The following is an 18,151-nucleotide window of genomic DNA, read 5'->3' on the forward strand; positions in this document are numbered from 1 at the left end:
TGCAGCACCTTTTCTGGACTGCAGTCAGCTTATATTTATACAGACCTAAACCTAGACTGGGACTTGAACTCATGTCTTTTGACTGAGATACAATAGCAACAGGACCAAGTTGACAATTATTAAGTATTGGGCTACTATAAACTGGATGCTATCAATTTAATGATTATTTTATTGCTGTGACAGTTTCAGAACCTTTAACTGGTACAACTCCAAGTGTTGGAGACAACCGGCAAAATAACAGTTCTATAAGAGTGGAATCATCCATGACACTGTTCCTTGGCATGATCATGATTTTATTTATCTGGTAAGATACACCATTCCTTTATTTTCAGAATGTTATTTTTATATAGAAATCATTATTTAACCCTTCTAGCAAATGTGATTGTGAGTTGAGTTGTATTTTATGGAATTAGTTCAACTATTCCTATATTCAGGGGAAAGTTTAATAGTGTCCCTAACATAGAACTTAGACCTTGGCAATTCTGGCACAGAGATCAGCACAGCCGGCATTTTTCATCCATTTCCTATAGTGGACAAAATATCCAGCTGGGCGCAAATCCAGAATGCCGACATCTGTGCTTCAGTTCTCAGTACACATTTCTGTCATGCAGAGCTCTGCACCCAGAGTGCTAATTTAAAAAATTTGGCCCTTAATTTATTAATGTATTGAAGCGCTACCGACAGCATATCTGATTGCCCTGGCAGGTTGCTAAAGTAAATATGGGGCAGGATTTTCAGAGGCCAATGGATAGGGATTGGAGACAGATGAGCCTGGAATTTCGCACCGCTGGCCAGCGTGCCTGTTTACCAGTACCATCATGCCATCCCTCCCCCGCCAAGCTGCTTTTGAGAACAGATCAGAGGTAGATCAGTTACCAAATGAGCTAATTAAGGTGCCTATTAAGGGTTCTTTCCCAGGCTGACTGGAATTTTCCTTTCGGCAGGCAAGTCTCACACTATGGCCAAAACAGTCAGTGAGAGGAGGCGGCCACCTGGCTGGTGTGGGTTGGGGTGACAGCTGCATCATTTCATCCCACTAGTGATATCCCCTGCACCCACCACGGCCATTAGGCCACAGCTGCAGCTGCTGGCCATCTAGTGGATAGGTTTCCCCTCCATAATCAGGGCCTGGCAGCGGTGGCCATTTTTAAATCAGATCTTTTCGTCTGATCTTCTTAGGGCACCTCTATTGTGAGGCGCCTCTCTCCCTTTCTGCAGGCATTGGCAGTTCCCACCTTGGGCAGGGGTTGCCAATGTGTCAGCACTGGATTGCCTCCTACTGCCTGTGGCAGCCCTCACACCATCCTTAATTGAACAGTGAATGCACCCTTTGGCCACTAATTGGCCGGCTTGCCAAAAGTCGTATTGAGTGACAATTTCCAACGTGGTGTGGGTTCAAGATCCGTATTTGATCCCAGTGCTGTTGCCTCAACCCAAACGGAAAATCAAGCACCTCCATTGTCAATACAAACACCACTTTTCAAGGCTGAAGGAGTCAATTTGCTGCATTAGGCTGAGCAATTTACCACACTGGGCAGGCTAATTATTGAAATGAACCTGCAGGTTGCTGCAGGAAAAAAATTACACTTTGGTGTCTTTCAGGCCTGCAAGCTTCTGATTTTGCAATTATTTTTCTGTTACTATTGTAGAAACAGACATGTGATTGCTTATTGAAGCAAGTAATTGTGATTTTTAAAAATAACATTAGCTCATGGTGTTTGGGCATCACTGGCAAGGCCAGCATTTATTGGTCACCTCTAATTGTTTTTGAAAAGATAATGGTGAACCACCAGGATGCGATCCTTATACAGCTATGACCAATACATCAGGTTGGAAAACGTTGTAGGACTCTTAGTTCATGATTGCCACTAAGCATTGTAAACCACTTGTTAAATACAATGGATCTTGGGGTTACCATAAATGTGGATGCCTAATCAAATATCTAGCGGAACCACTCTTGCTCAACATAACATCCTAACAATGTACTTTTAGAAACAGTTAGAAACGCTGAAATGCTGTTAATTTTTCTTCCAATCTAAATAGGCTCTGCATCAGAAAACTATTGTACACGTGAAATTTATTTTTTTATTGTTTGGGTTGTGGGTAATGCTGCATTTGTTGCCCAGCCCTAGTTGCCTTGATGAAGTGATGGTCAGCCTACATTCTGAACCTTTGTTGATGCCACACTACTGATGTTCATACACTGGTTTTAGGGTGGCATTCCAGGATATTAATTAAATACCAATAAAAGAATGGTGGTTTACGTTCAACTCAGGATGGTGTGCAACTTGAAGGCGATGCTGTTCCCACAATATCACTGACCTTGTCTCTTTTGATGGTAGACAGGGCTGGGAGATGCTATTGCAGTAAGGTTTGTGAATTGCTACAGTGCATCTTGTAGTACTACATAGTGCGGCCACAATATTCTGATGGTAGAATGGGTGGATCAGCATCCTGAGTGTTGCTGGAGCTACCCTTGTCCAGATGAGTGCTGTAAACATTGTAGATGGTGGAAAGACAGTGTGGGATTGGGTGGTGAGCCGCTCACTTTAATTTAACCAGTCTCTAATGCTAGCCATATTGTTGATCCAGCTGGTCCAATTAAGCCTATATTTAATGGTGATGCAGAGGACATCAATTTTGCTAGAGACCCTTGGTAACGTACTTAGTCAAAATCCTTGATGTCAAATGATTACCCTTCCTACAGTATTCAGTTCTTGTGTTTATGTCTGGATCAATGCTATGATGAGCTGAGTGGTTCTATTAGAACTTGACTAGAGTGTTGATGAACAGATTACTGGTCAGTAGGAGCTGCTTGATGTCAATAGTTTCAGAATTTTACTGATGAGAGGGAAAAAGCTGAAAGTGTGGTGATTCACTCAGCTCGATTTATCCTGTTTCTTGTGAGTAGAATATACCTTAGCAATTTTTCACAGGTAGATGCCAGTGTCATTGTTGACCCAAAAGATAACTGCTCAAGACTTTCTTACCATTGTCCAGTATTTCTGATCAAATTATGGTAAGCATACATAAATGCCATATCGATTTGTGTGCTTTCACTCAAGGCCCACTCAAGCCACATGTCTTTCACAGCAATAAATTTGAATCAAAATAGTTCATTCAATGGTTCTCAAACTTTGATGGTCCAACCAAGAAATTTTCAGAACTTCATGCCCATAAGGAAACTGATGATATTATGTCGGCAAAAATGTCCCTGTCTTCCTCCAGTTCTGTTTAGTTCTATTTTTCCCCTCTTTCACTTCTGTTTTGATTTCTCTCTCTCTTCCTGAAACTGAGGACGGTACAAGGCTACCGGGTGATAGCAGGTCAGTCAGTTTAACTTTTGGATTTCCATAGCAAAAAGCCAGCTCAGATACAATGGGCTGAACAGTCTCCTGTATTGGAACTTCACCTTTCTCTTTAACTTATCTTTCTTTCATTCTTATTTTTCTTTTTTCTTTTTGCCTCCACAGCATTTTTCTTCTCCTTTTACCAAATGCAGCAGTGTAGCTATAGCAACTCATCTTTATATGGGCCCGAATTTTACCCTGGTGGTATTTTACGGTCCTGCCGAAGCCAATAGATTTTGAATCGCTCCTCGCATTGTAAGGCTCTGCCTCTGCAGCGACAGGACCATAAAATTCCACCCATAGCAATTTAAAATAATAAAATGTCCCAAGGAACTTCACAGGAACATTTAAAGCAAGGTATGACAATGTGCAATGTAAGGAGACATAGGTTAGATGACCAAAAGATTGGTCAAAGAGGATGATTTTAAGAAGTATCCTAAAAGAAAAAAGTGGGATAGTGAGACAGAGTAGTCTAGGGAGGGAATTCCAGAGCTTGGGACTTAGGCAACTGAAGTCATAGCCACCAATGGCAGAGCAATTATGATTGGGAATGCACAAGAGGCCAGAAATAGAGGAGTGCAGACATCCTAGAGGGTTGTGGGATTGGAGGAGATTACAGAGATAAGGCGAGGCAATGCCATGGAGGGATTTGAAAACAAGAATCAGAATTTTGGAATCAAGACGTTGCTTGACCAGCAGCCAATGTAGGTCGGTGAGCAGTAAGAGTAATAGCGGAAGGGGACTTGTGAAGTAAGACACAGGTAGCGGAGTTTTGGATGACCTCAAATTTACAAAGGGTGGAAAATGGAATACCAGCCAGGAATGCATCAAATAGTTGAGTCTAGAGGTAGCTATTGCATTAAGAGAGCATGATGAGCAAGATGGAGAAAACAAGGCAGCCAGACCATTTCAGTCAGGCAGCAGGCAGTGAGAAAGAGAAGTGGTACATTAAAGAAGGCAGGGAAACAGTTATTAAAGGAACTGAAGAGCAATATAGTAAAGCAGCTGCAGAAAGGACCACTGGGGGAGCTGCAGAGAATGACACCAAAAAAGCAGAGAAACAGGCTGCTGAAGCAAAAGTTGACAAGATTATTTATGGTAATTGTTGATTGGGATATTCCAGTTAATTCCAAGCAGACGTATGCCCATGATATGGCTCAAATCATCAGTTGAATACTATATTGATCTAACGTTCCTCAACAAAATTTTGTAAATATTCACAAATTTGACTTGATGGAAAATGCATATCTATTTGTGTGTTGGAAGCCGTGAATTCCTTTTAACTCAAGGGGATTACTTTTTGTGAAGACTTCTCAGCACGATGCTGTGAAAGTGCCCAATGGATTAAAAGCATCATTGGAAACTGCATGTTATACTTGTGAGAAAATGGTTATGCAAGCAGTTGTTGACAATGCTGCTATGTCATGCTGCAGCTGACTACATTCCAGTGAAGTGTTTTTTATGTGTATTGTGCAAAACACAGCTGGAGCAGCTGGAGAGCTGTTTGGAAAGGACTGAACGGCCAAAAACATTACAATGGCCCATTGTCAAAAGTACATACAGGTATAGTTTCCTGTCCTTTATTCTGAGTTAACCCTTGGGATCATTTTACCTATGGAACCAAAGATCCCCTATTGCCCTGTAAGGGCCACCGTCTTGAGTCAGACATGTATGTTATATGTCATCGTCACTGATTTAGTATCTTGACATTCCCTACCCAATGTTACTACGAGAACATTATCACCAAAACAACTGTGGCAGTTCACAAAGAAGGCCCACCACCCACTACCTTTTCAGGACAATTAGGAATGGTCAAGAAACACTGCCTTACTCCCATCACCCACATCTCAAGAAGAAATAGATCTTGAAAAGTCCAAGACTCTGTTATACCAAGTGTTAACCTTCTCCTGGAGCTACCTGGAAGGCCAAATGGAGGCGGAGCCTTATGTCCCAAACAAGGTCATTTAGACAGAAGGTCGAATTATGGGGAACATCTGGATAGTGAACTCACTAGTCAGGAGCTCCAGCTTTTTCAGCCCTCAGCGCAATTTGACATTTCAATGGCAGGAATATACCTAAAGCGTAATGGCCCGCCAAAAAGCAGAAATAGGTCCACCTTGTGATTTAGGCCAACATTGAGTCCTATACCCTCCAAAGGGGAACCACATTTTTCTTAAGATTATATAAATACTATGTTATAAAGGAAGCCATTAGAGTAAGTTCCTTTTTGTTGCCTGAGGAGCTCCGGGAACTTCCCAGCCCGACAGCTTCCTTCAGTTTTTTTGTGGTCCAATTCAGGTGGCAAGTGCCTTAGCTGCAACACTAGTAGCATAAATGCCCACCATTGGCTTGTAAAACAAGGTGGGCGATGGTCATCCCTTACAGCAGGATGCACCCTTAAGGACTGATGAACATATGAACATACAGACTGAAGAAGACTGGCTGGTCCATTAAGCTTGTCCCATACAACGAAGCATCATGACTCCCAGTGTTTCTTTGGAAGCACATACAGAATATTGGAAATTATAGTAGTGTGGTCAGATACAACCCAGACCATTTTAGTACATTCATTCAAATTGATGAAAAATTGAATACAATATTGCTCCAAGTTAGGGTGGTGAGTGACTTGGAGGGGAACTTGCACATGGCGGTGTTCCTATGCCCCTGATGCCCTTGTCTTTCAAAGTGGGTAGAGGTCATGGGTTTTGAAGGGGCTGCTAAGGAGCTTTGGTGAGTTTCTGCAGTGCATCTTGTATATAGTACACATTTGGTGCCACTTTGCTTCAGTGGTGGAGGAAATCAATGTTTAAGGTGGTGGATGGGATGCTGAACAAGTGGGCTGCTTTGTCCTAGAGGTTGGTGTAAAGCTTCTTGAGTGTTGCTGGGACCACACTCACCCAGACAAGTGGACAGTATTCCATCACATTCCTGTCTTGTGCCTAGAAGATGGTGGACAGATTTTGGAGAATCAGCTGGTGAGTTCCCAGCCTCTAACCTGCTCTTGTAGCCACAGTATTTATATGGATGGTCCAGTTAAGTTTCTGGTCAATGATAACCCCTAGGATGCTGATGGTGGGGAATTCAGCAATAGTACAACTGTTGAATTTCAAATGGAGGTGTTTAGATTTTCTCTTGTTGGGGATGGTCATTGCCTTGCACTTGGGTGGTGCAAATGTTACTTTCCAAATGTCAGTCGAAACCTGAATGTTGTTCAGATCATGCTGCATATGAACACGGACTGCTTCAGTATCTGAGGAGTAATGAATGATACTGAATACTGTGCACTCGTCAGCGAATATCCCCACAACTGACATTATGGGTAGAATTCTCCTCCCAACGTCCGGGAGGGGTTGTGCAAGGGTGGGCCTCCGATTCGGTCTGTACTGCCATTTTACATGGGCGGGCCAAATAAGGCCTGCCCAGTGTGACACACACCCAGAAGCACTGAGTGCTCCCTGTACGGGCAGGGGGCTTCCCTGAGTTGGGGCTACGCTCTTTTGCGCATGTGCACAGAAGAGCACAGAAATCTCTGCACAGAGGTGCCTCAGGGAATTAGTTTTAAGTTCTGCCAGTTCAATAAAGTGTTGAAAAAAATTTTATGACATGTCTCCTCATGTGAAACTGTCACATGAGCATTAATTTCAATGAAATTTTTTGAGAAAATGTAAAATCATTCATGAAACCTCATCCCGGGCAGCTCTGCTAATTATTTTAATGGTTAGTTAAATGGCCTTAATAGGCCTTTGACAGTTTGGCGGGTGCGCAACCGAGTTGGCTGTGCGCCCGCCGAACTGAAAATCTAAATGACACGCGGTGATATCAGGACGCACGCCCAACGTCACCCTGCGTCATTTTACGCCTTGGTGGGTGGGCCCTCTGAAATGGTGTGGCGAGTCACTAAGTTCAAAGGCAGTTATGGATGGGCAACAAATGCTGGCCTTGCCAGTGACACCCACATCCCATGAATGAATAAAAACCAAAACTGTACACAGTACTCTACATGTGGTCTCACCAAAGCCCTGTACGGCTGTAGCAAAACATCCCTTTTATATCCTATTCCACTTAGAATGAATGACAACATTCCATTTGCCTTCCTAATCACTTGCTGTATACCTGCACACTAACTTTTCCTGATTCATGTACCAGAACATCCAGATCCTTCCGTACCTCAGAGTTCTACAGTCTCTCTCCATTTAAATAAAATGCTGCTTCTCTATTCTTCCTGCCAAAGTGGACAAGTTCACATTTTCCCACATTATACTCCATCTGCCAATTTTTTTCCTGCTCACTTAACCTATCTATGTCCCTTTGAAGAATCCTTATGTCCTCTTCACAATGTAATTTCTTACTATCCCTTGTGTCAAATTTAGCAACAATACACTTGGTCCCTTCATCCAAGTCATTGATATCAATTGTAAATAGTTGAGGGCCCAGCATTGATCCCTATGGCACTCTACTCACCACATCTTGCCAATGCAGAAATGATCCATTTATGCTTACTCTCTGGCCTGAATCTTCTAGTTGGTGTGCAGTGGGGCGGGGGGGCTCCTTAAAATGACACGCGGTGATGTTGGGCGTATATCGTGACGTCACCGCGCGTCATTCCAATCCTCAGCTCGGTGGGTGCGCAGCGGAGGCAGCTGTGCACTCGCTGAACTGTCAAAGGCCTATTAAAGCCATTATTAAACTAATTGAGGTGCTTGTCTGGGCTGACTGCCCAACCTTAAGGTTGGCGGGCAGGCGAAGAGCCCAGGCAGCCTTTGCATTTTTCATGGAACCTCATCCACGGGTGGGATGAGGTTTCATGAAGGGTTTATTAGTTCAATAAAAATTTTTATTAAAGTTCATTGACATGTCCCAGCTCATGTGACACTGTCACATAAGGGGACATGTCTGAAAAATTCTTTTTATTCTTTTATTCAACTTTTCAAGATGAAAGTAATCTCCCTAAGGCAGCTCCATGCTTCAGGGAGATTTCTGCACTCTTTCGCACACATGCACAAAAGAGCGCAGGCCCTGACTCTCCCTCCCCCCCCCACCCGCACAGGTAATGCTAAGCGCTTCAGGGTGCGCGTCACGCTAGGCAACCCTTAATTGGCCTGCCCACACAAAATGGCGGCACGCAGCTGATCGCGGGCAGCAATCAGCTATGTGCCCACCTGCGCCCACTCCTGAACCGCCTGCCTGATGGGGAGAAAATTCTCCCCTCTATTTCCCGTTAGCTGACCAATCTTCTATCCGTACTAATATGTTACTGCCTACACCATGAGCTCTTATTTTGTGTAGTAACTTTTGGCAACTTGTCAAAAGCCTTCTGGAAATCTAAGTACAGCATATTCATAGGCTCCCCTTTGTCCATGTTGCTTGTTACTTCTTTGAAGAACCAAAATAAATTAGTCAAACATGAATTCTCTTTCATAAAACCATGTTGACCCCTCCTGATTGCACTAAGATTTTCTAAGTGCCCTGCCATAACCTCTTTAATAATAGATTCCAGCAATTTTCCTATGACAAATGTAGCTATCCTACTGGCCTGGAGTTTCCTGTTTTCTGTCTCCCTCATTTCTTGAATAGAGGAGTCACATTCACTATTTTCAAATCTGATGGGACCTTTCCAGAATTGAGTGAATTTTGGAAAATTAAAACCAATGCATCTACTATCTCAGCAGCCACTTCTTTTAAGACCCTAGGAAGAAGTCCATCAGGACCTGGAGACTTGTCAACTTTTAGTTCTAATAATTTTCTCAGTACCCTCTCCCTGGTGATCGTAATTGTTTTAAATTCCTCCTTCCCTTTCACCTCCTGATTCACAATTATTTCTGGGATGTTATTTGAATCCTCTACAATGAAGACAAAATATCTGTTCAATTCATTCCACCATTTTCTTATTTTCCATTATTCTCATTCCCTAGAGGACCAACATTCTCTTTCCTTACCTGTTCCTTTTTATATATGTGTAGAAACTCTTATTATCTGTTTTTATATTTCTAGCGCGCTTTCTCTCGTACTCTAATTTCTCCCTCCTTATCAATCTTTTAGTGATTCTTTCCTGATCTTTATGTTCTGAGCAATCTTCTCCCCAGCCACTCATCTTTGTAGAATTATAAGCTTTTTCTTTCAATTTGATACTGGCAAAATAAGTTGTCCGCCCGCCGACCTATCCTGAGGGCATCCTGGCTAAGTTTGCAGATGATACAAAGATAGGTGGAGGGACAAGTAGTATTGAGGAGGCAGGGAAGCTGCAGAAGGATTTGGACAGGTTAGGAGAATGGGCAAAGAAGTGGCAGATGGAATACAACGTGGGGAAGTGTGAGGTCATGCACTTTGGTACAAAGAATAGAGGCATAGACTATTTTCTAAATGGGAAGAGAATTCAGAAATCTGGAGTGCAAAGGGACTTGGGAGTCCTAGTCCAGGATTCTCTTAAGGTTAACTTGTAGGTTGAGTCGATAGTTAGGAAGGCAAATGCAATGTTGGCATTTATTTTGAGAGGACTAGAATATAAAAGCAGGGATGTGCTGCTGAGGCTTTATAATGCTCTGGTCAGACCACATTTAGAATATTGTGAGCAATTTTGGGCTCCGTGTCTCAGGAAGGATGTGCTGGGCCTGGAGAGGGTCCAGAGGAGGTTCAAGAGAACGATCCCAGGAATGAAAGGCTTAACATATGAGGAACGTTTGAGGACTCTGGGCCTATACTTGGTGGAGTTTAGAAGGATGAGGGGGGATTTGATTGAAACTTACAGAATACTGAAAAGCCTGGATAGAGTGGACGTGGGGAAGGTGTTTCCATTACTAGGAGAGACTAGGACCCGAGGGCACAGCCTCAGAGTAAAGGGAAGACCTTTTAGAACAGAGATGAGGAGAAACTTCTTTAGCCAGAGAGTGGTGAATCTGTGGAATTCATTGCCACAGAAGGCTGTGGAGGCCAGGTCATTGATTGTATTTAAGACTGAGATAGATAGGTTCTTGATTGGTAAGGGGATCAAAGGTTACGGGGAGAAGGCGGGAGAATGGGGTTGAGAAACTTATCAGCCATGATTGAATGGCAGAGTAGACTCGATGGGCCAATTGGCCTAATTTCTGCTCCAATGTCTTATGGTCTTATGAACCTATCAATGGCCAACTGAGGCCATTGACAGGCTAATTAAGATCATTAAAGACTTGCTCATCCAACCTTAAGGCTGGCAGGCAGGCCAGGAGCCCCAGCGGGCTTCTGAAAAAACATGAAACCTCATCCACTGGCGGGATGAGGTTTCATGTCTGTTTTTAAAAACTTTAATAAACTTTGTGTTTCTTATTAACACGTCCCATCTCGTGTGACATTGTCACATGAGGGGGACATGTTAATAATTTTTTATTTTTCTATTTTTAAAGATTTTTAAACTGTCAGCGCTCTCCCTGAGACAGTGTTTAGTCTCAGGGAGATGTGCACATTTTCACGCGCATATGCAAAAGAGCACACTTTGACAATTAGGGAATCCCCCCCGCCCCCGCACAGGAAGCGCATAGCACTTCCCATCGGACAGCCCGCTCAAAATGGTGGCGGGCCCCTTTTCGGTGGCGGGGGTCAGCTGCCTGGCCACCGCCGAGCCGGTGGGGCCGCCCGCCAACCCAGGGGAAAGTTCTGCCCACTATCTTTAGCTTCTTTAGTTAGCCACAGATAATGGGCTGAACTTTACGTACCCCCAAATGAGCTTTACACCCCAGCGGGCTTATTTCTTGAGGTAGGGGAGCACATAAAATTGGGTGGTTACCCACCCCGCCACCTTCTGCAGACCCCAATCCAGACAATCGGATTTGCCAGCAGCTCCAGAGGGTGGGACTTCCTCCACAATGCTGGGCAGAAATCCAACTCGTCTCTCATTAATCCATTCCACACTGACGTTGTTTCCAGGGACGACTCCTGTATTATTCAGCCCGATGTGTTCTTCTCTTTGAATCTTTCTTTCTAACTTGGCATTCTGAAATATCTTCTTAAACGTTAAAACCTTGTTTAAATCTTAAAACATCCCCCAAGCTCCTCAGGAGCTAAAACATCCTCCCCCTCCTCACCACCATTTCCCCCCCACTCCTCCCCATGCGTGTTCAGTGATTGAAGCTACCCACATGATGTCTGGAGTATTAAAATGGGGTCATACCTGGAAAAGGTTTGGGAAGCATTACTCTATGATTATACAACAGTTTTGCTAAAAATCACAACAACCAAACAATCCGACCAATGTACATCAATTTAGGAATTAAAACAGCCTTGAACCCTACCCTTTTCACTCCGAAACCCTAGTAGATAGAAAGTACCAGAGTAAAGGTGGATGCAAAGAACTTTGCTACCTCTTCAATTAATCAAAACTGTCAGGAGTGAATGCTTTGCAAACCTCAAGCTAATTCACGACAGATAGCAGGAAGAACAGTTTGTGCTTCCTCTTAATTTGATGCTCTGCTATATTCCAACATGCAGGAAAGCACTTTGTGGTTGATAGGATTTTGCTAAGTCCTATGGTTATTGAGCAACGTGTAAGTGTCTGCACTCTCCACAACATTAATGAAATATAAAGACTGCACAGTTGCATGGTGGGTTGTAACTCTATGTAGGATATGGGCTTCTGACCACCGTTCCTAGACACAGTTCGGTTTAATTGAGAAACCTAGGTGAAAGAGCAGCACCCACAGATTGAAAAGGAGTTCGGAAAAAAATGGTAAATCGATAAGCAGTAACAGGACTGCATCTAGTAAGAGAAAGACTGAGGACTTTCATTGAGATGCTGAGAAAGAATAAGTTAAGAGTCGGCGGGAGATAGTCACTCATTAAGCTCAGGTTTGTCAATATTAAAGCATATCAATGGCTGGAAAGAAAAAAAAGGGAAAGTTGCTCTTGGAGCATCAAGCTAGGATGGTATTAGTAGGATACAGAATTATATAGTTAAAAACTGGAAACAGGCTATCTGACAGTTCGCTGGGTAGGGGTGGTTCAGGGACTTAAAAGGGCAGCAGATGAGCATTTACGTCTCTTCAATAGATGCTGAAGTGAAGTAGTTTTGAAGTTTATGTGCCAACCAACAAGAAGGTTTTAGGATTCAGGTCTCTCTCTGTAACTATAATGGGATCACTTTTGACTTTGTGCGATAATTTAGAATGAGTAATGACAAATTAGTAGCCTATTTTACATCTCGTCTGATATTTATTTCCGATGTAGGTCTGCAGTATTAGCCCCATAGGCTGCACATCCAAAAGGCAAGAACTTGGCAACCCTAGACAATTTATCTTGCTTAACTTGATCGCATTAAGAGACTGAATAGCCCATGAAACTGAACACAAAAAGCTGGAGGTAGTCAACACTGACTGAACTCATCATTTCTCATTTCAAGTATTGTTATATGAACATACGAATTATGAGTAGGAGTGGGCCATTCGGCCCCTCAAACCTGCTCCGCCATTCAATAAGATTTTGGTCGATCTATTCCTAGCATCCCATAATAAATAAAATTCCCTCCATAGTTAAATGTAAAATGTAAATAGTGACTTAACAATAGGACCATGTTATTTCGCAAAAAGCATAAAGGACAGGATTTTCAAAACCAATTGTTGCCTACTCATCCTTTCATGGGATGAAACAGAGGCAAAAGCAAAGATGGAAGGAGAAACAATTGGTAATGAAAATAAAACTTCCTGATAAATAATTCTTATCTCTTTCATATAATGCACCTTATGTATGTGGGATAACGATTCATGAAGAATTACTTCCTGTGATCTATTGGGGGGCAAAATCTCAGTAGCAGTGGCCAGGATTTTCCAGCCCCTCATGCTGGAGGGATCTTCTGGTCCTGCCAATGTGAATGTTGCAGGCCTCACTGCAGGAGGACTGAAAAATTCTGGCCAATATGTCATTGAATCAATGCCCCAAAAAAGTACGTTGTTCTAAACAACTAGTCAAGTTCACAATCAGTAGCTGTCCCGCTAATGAACGATGAACATCCAGTTTGTTATCTTACCTTTGTACAAAAAGACCACGGCAATACAACAAAAGAGGTGCTTTTTTAAAAAAAGTTGGAAATACACCACTAGTCTGTTAGCATAGGAAAGAGAAACGTGTTGCTGTTTGGCTGAAATGGGGCTTTTTGATTTTCATTTCATGGTGAAGGAATAGATCAGTAAATGAATCAGACAGTTTTGAGACTTAGCCAGATACATTAAAAGGGAAATATATTGATAAGTAGAAAAATGTTTATAAAGTTTGATAAATATAATGTCAGACCACTCATAAAGTAGAACCTTTTTAATTAACTCTCAGCTCTGTTGCTTATAAATTATGGATACGTATCTTATTCAGCAACTTCTTATAGTGTTCTCTCCATTGCCAATGAGTTATTACTGCCTTATCATGCACAGTTTGCATGGCCTTATTATTGAAGAATAATGCTTGCCAAGACTACCAGGGACACCTTACATGAAACAGATTACAGCAGAGGCCTTTGTCCATGTTCTATATATAGTAGAAACGTATTTTGAAATGTGGGTTAAAATTACTTTCGCTTGAAAAATATATCTAACAACACTTTTCATTTTGTTCAACAGATGATTACTTTGCTTCCCTGTAATAAAAGACAAAAGCAAATGTGAGAATCCATGCTTTTTATTTTGCACATGTGGATGTGGATCCAATGCATCTCTTTTTCAACATTATTCCTAAAAAAAACTCCTAGGAATGTGAAGTTCAGATCCCTGTGAAAGTTCACTGGACACAGACACATAAACTCAAGGAAAGCAAAAGCATGGATCCCTACCGGACACGTCATTCTGCAGATATATTTTTTTGAAGGGCAAATGAATACCATTTAATCTTGCATCTGGTGAGCAAAATATTTTCAAAAATTAATGTGAAAGAAACCAACCACATACAGCTAAATCATCATGCCAAAGACACCGTGATCTCCATGAACTTTTGACCACAATGCTCTGCTTCCTAAAATACCTGCATCTGTGTAGTGATAGCGGACGCTAATAGATGACGGGATACTGTTGGTAACAGTACTGTGAAATTTCTGAGAGTAAGGATTGTGGCCTGTAATTTTATCACAGTTGTTTTAAAACAGTTTTTTGTACTTATGGCTGATATGAAATGATGGGACTGTAATGCTCCACTATGAACATTATATCCTAATATGCCTGTGATGGACTGCATTGATTTTTTACTGGAAAACGTATTTGTATGCTAGTCAGTTATAATAGTAGTAGTGTTGTGAAAACAAAATCACAAATTATCATTGCTTGTTAGCTTTCTTTTTAAAAAAAAAATTTTAAAAAAGCATAAAAACATAATAGGGAGCAGTTTAACTTCTCACATACTTTCCAATAATGCAATCTACATAAACTTGACGGTACAGAGGTCCAACTTAAATTTAGTTGTGCAGGGAGAATGTCAGGAGACCTGTATCTGTCTATGAATTAATAATCAGCATAGAATTAGTTTTACAGAAGTCAGTAGCTCAGTTCTCAAAGTTCTTCTGTAAAGAATTTAACAATTTATCTTAAACGTGCAAAAATTACCTATTTAACAAATAGTGGTTAAGTGTTAGAATTAGAATATTGTAAGAATTAGAAACTTGATCTTTTTTTAATAAAAAAGCAAAAATAAGAGCTCACTTATTAGAAAATGGTCATTTAACAATGATGCCTGATTGAATATATGGGAATTTGATTTATTTCCAAGGATCTTTATGTATATAGAAGCAATTACCATGTTCACCAAATCTATTTGAACCTTATGCATTATTCTATGATAATGCACTTATAAAATACATTTCTGTCTAGTCAAAATCCCCAACAAACCATATTTTTATTTAATAATATTTTATAATTTTACAGTTAAATGAAATCTAACTTCGTATAACATCATTAATGTTTCCAAAATGCACAGTGTTTTCTGCGACTGTGTCCTTCAAACATGGGTAACTGCAAACACTTAGTAAAATCTGTTAAAAATGTTCTTCTAAAGGGATGAGTGTAGTTCCCTGCTTTTAAGTTTCAATGGTTTGTGCTAAAATTTGGCCAGAATTTTAACTCCCAGGTTGGGAGTGCAGAGTTGGGACAATTCCACAAACCTGATCCTTGAGAAAGTGCCCCAGAAGTTGGAGTTTTTGTTCTAGGCGGCAGGGTTATCTGGGACAAAAACAGAATTACCTGGAAAAACTCAGCAGGTCTGGCAGCATCGGCGGAGAAGAAAAGAGTTGACGTTTCGAGTCCTCATGACCCTTCGACAGAACTTTCGAAGGGTCATGAGGACTCAAAACGTCAACTCTTTTCTTCTCCGCCGATGCTGCCAGACCTGCTGAGTTTTTCCAGGTAATTCTGTTTTTGTTTTGAATTTCCAGCATCCCCAGTTTTTTTGTTTTTATCTCAGGGTTATCTGGGAGCCAGGTCAGGCGACTCCGAACAAGTACGGAGGTTGCCAGGTTGGAGGCGGGCTGGGCAGGAGACCTGCCTCAGTGCACTGGCACTTAGTCAACAATTTTATTAAAAGCAAAAAACAGTTCTCCAGCCTCACCCCTTACCCATCCTCATACTCCTCATGCCCTATCCATGCCAACCCAGGCCACATCATGCCGTCTACCCACCGCACCTGGCCCCTCATACCGACCTGTCCCTCTACCTACTTCCAGGGCCCCTCATACCTTCATGCCAATCTATGTCCCTCTACCCACCTACCATGTCCCCCCATAACCTCCTTGCCAACCTATTCCCTCCCCCACCTCTCACAGCCCTTTGTAGCCCTATGCCAACTTAGTGTCAACTCATGCCAACCCATGGCCCCTACCCACCACCCTTTGCCCTTATATATACCATGCCAACTCACCCAGTCTCCACCATGGCAGACCTCAGGAGCCAGGCTGAGATTAAATAGAATAAAGTTCTAAATGTCTACTGCGGACTTTATTTTTTAAAAAAACCTCTCATTCATAAAAATCCATTCACTACATTTACATTCCTTCAATTACATAACCCCTTAAAAGAACAAACATTTTATTCAAGTATATAGTCCCCTATAAGAACAAGCATTGGAATTCACAGTCCCACTTCAAAAAGTCTATAACCACTTGGAGCTGTCAATAAAACTGTAAAATGGAAGGCACCCCACAGTGATAGTGGAAGATTGTGAAATCAGTCATGCAGCACAAATCCAATAATGAAAGCCCTTAGGTTTGTGTCAATGGACAGAGTGAAATAGCAAGCAATGGATTGTTTTTAACACCATACAGTTTTTTTCAAAGATTTAAAGGGCATGAGTTTTAAATGCCTTGACAACACAATAGTTGCTTTTGGCACTTTTGACAGTTCCTCTTGACCATTGATTTTGATATTTTTGATCATTCCTCTTGACAACTCTCTTGACAGTTACAATGAGTTAATGCACTTTTTACGCACACTCATTTCCAATTTTAACAATCTCAAAGGGCACATGACCTCCCCAAAGATGTCCCAGGACCTTATCCAAAGGAGTGCCCTACCTCTCCAAAGGTCTCCACAAAGTTTAGACCTTCCCCTACCAGGTTTAATCTGCACACTTCTGGCTAACGAAAATCATACATGACTGGAGGCAGCTGCTGTTTTATATTGACAGCTGCTTGTATGAAACGAACATGCACAAACCCCAACCTGGCCTCATTCCCACCCCCACAAAATTGGTGGATGCTATGTTCGGGGGTGGGACTTCCAGATTTAAGCCTCCTCTGCCATTTTCGCAATGATGGAGAGGTTCTCCGCCATTGCAAAGATCCAGGCCTTTATTTTTGTCAATAAGGACAATTTCAGCTCCAATCAACCCCAATGGATGTTAATTAAAGGATCCCATTGCTTTTTGCATTGGGTTAGATTTTTAATTTAATCTTTGTCTATCTACAAACATATATTAAAACATTTAGATTTCTTCATATACCTGCGTTGTAACAAGTGTTCAAAAGCAAACCACAACCACCTACCTGAAGACTTTTTGGAAGTTGCTGTGGGTCAGAATTCTGCCTGGCTACCTCTGCATCCAATCCATTGTAGCATGCTCCTGTGTTACTTGGTGGATCAAACATCTCTCAAAGTTCCTATGTTCTGTGGAGTTCTGATAAGGCTATTTCTATTATACCAAAGGGAAAATCACTCTTAACAGGGATTTATTCTTATCAAAAATGATTGTCATTATATTTATTAAAGCTTAGCTACTCTTTTTATTTCCCATGAGTTGTGTTATGTTTGTACTCTGTTGCATGTGGTTAAATATATCACTGGTATTCCTCGTGGAAACTACCCCACTGTGAACTGATGAAATGGACTTATCCAAATATTGTATTAAAAAGAGCAGCATTAAGTGATGATTGCCTTTCAAGTTACTCTCCATCATATCCACATTGTTCCAATTGCAGTAGTGTCTTCCTGAAACATTCTCTTAAACTACCAGATCTGATGCAACACAGTACAGCGACTCCCTCAGTTATAGATAGCATATTGATCATATGACACATACTTGTGTAATTCCCAAAACAAACTTATAGAAGGGTTTTTACTGTATGTACCTCCTCCTTCTTTATTTTGTGAAAACTGCATCATATATGAATAATCCAAAACACAATATTTGTGTTTTACATTTGTGTTTAACATTTTTCTGTGAGAATACTTCTTACCAGTGTCAATATAATCCAGCTTCTATTGTATTCTATGTATCAATTTTGAACAGTAAAGTTGAGTTTTTTGGACCTATGTAGCATAACTTGTTTTTTATTGTGTAAATAGAAATCCCCCCCAAAGCCCGAGGGACAATTG

At 41.5% G+C, this 18,151-nt stretch overlaps 1 protein-coding gene across 4 annotated transcripts in view; it reads left to right on the forward strand.

The window, feature by feature from the left end:
- cntfr (ciliary neurotrophic factor receptor) overlaps nucleotides 1–14,988 on the forward strand; it is a 362,323-nt gene extending 347,335 nt beyond the window's left edge. For all 4 annotated transcript variants that reach the window (XM_041191309.1, XM_041191328.1, XM_041191318.1 and 1 more), the window contains exons 8-9: nucleotides 184–304; nucleotides 13,922–14,988. In XM_041191309.1, the coding sequence (XP_041047243.1) occupies nucleotides 184–304; nucleotide 13,922 (122 nt within the window). In that variant the 3' untranslated portion in view covers nucleotides 13,923–14,988. The remainder of the gene's footprint in view (nucleotides 1–183; nucleotides 305–13,921) is intronic.
- Nucleotides 14,989–18,151: the final 3,163 nt, after the last annotated feature.

The sequence above is a fragment of the Carcharodon carcharias genome, chromosome 1 (assembly GCF_017639515.1).
Source record: "Carcharodon carcharias isolate sCarCar2 chromosome 1, sCarCar2.pri, whole genome shotgun sequence".
NCBI lineage: Eukaryota > Metazoa > Chordata > Chondrichthyes > Lamniformes > Lamnidae > Carcharodon > Carcharodon carcharias.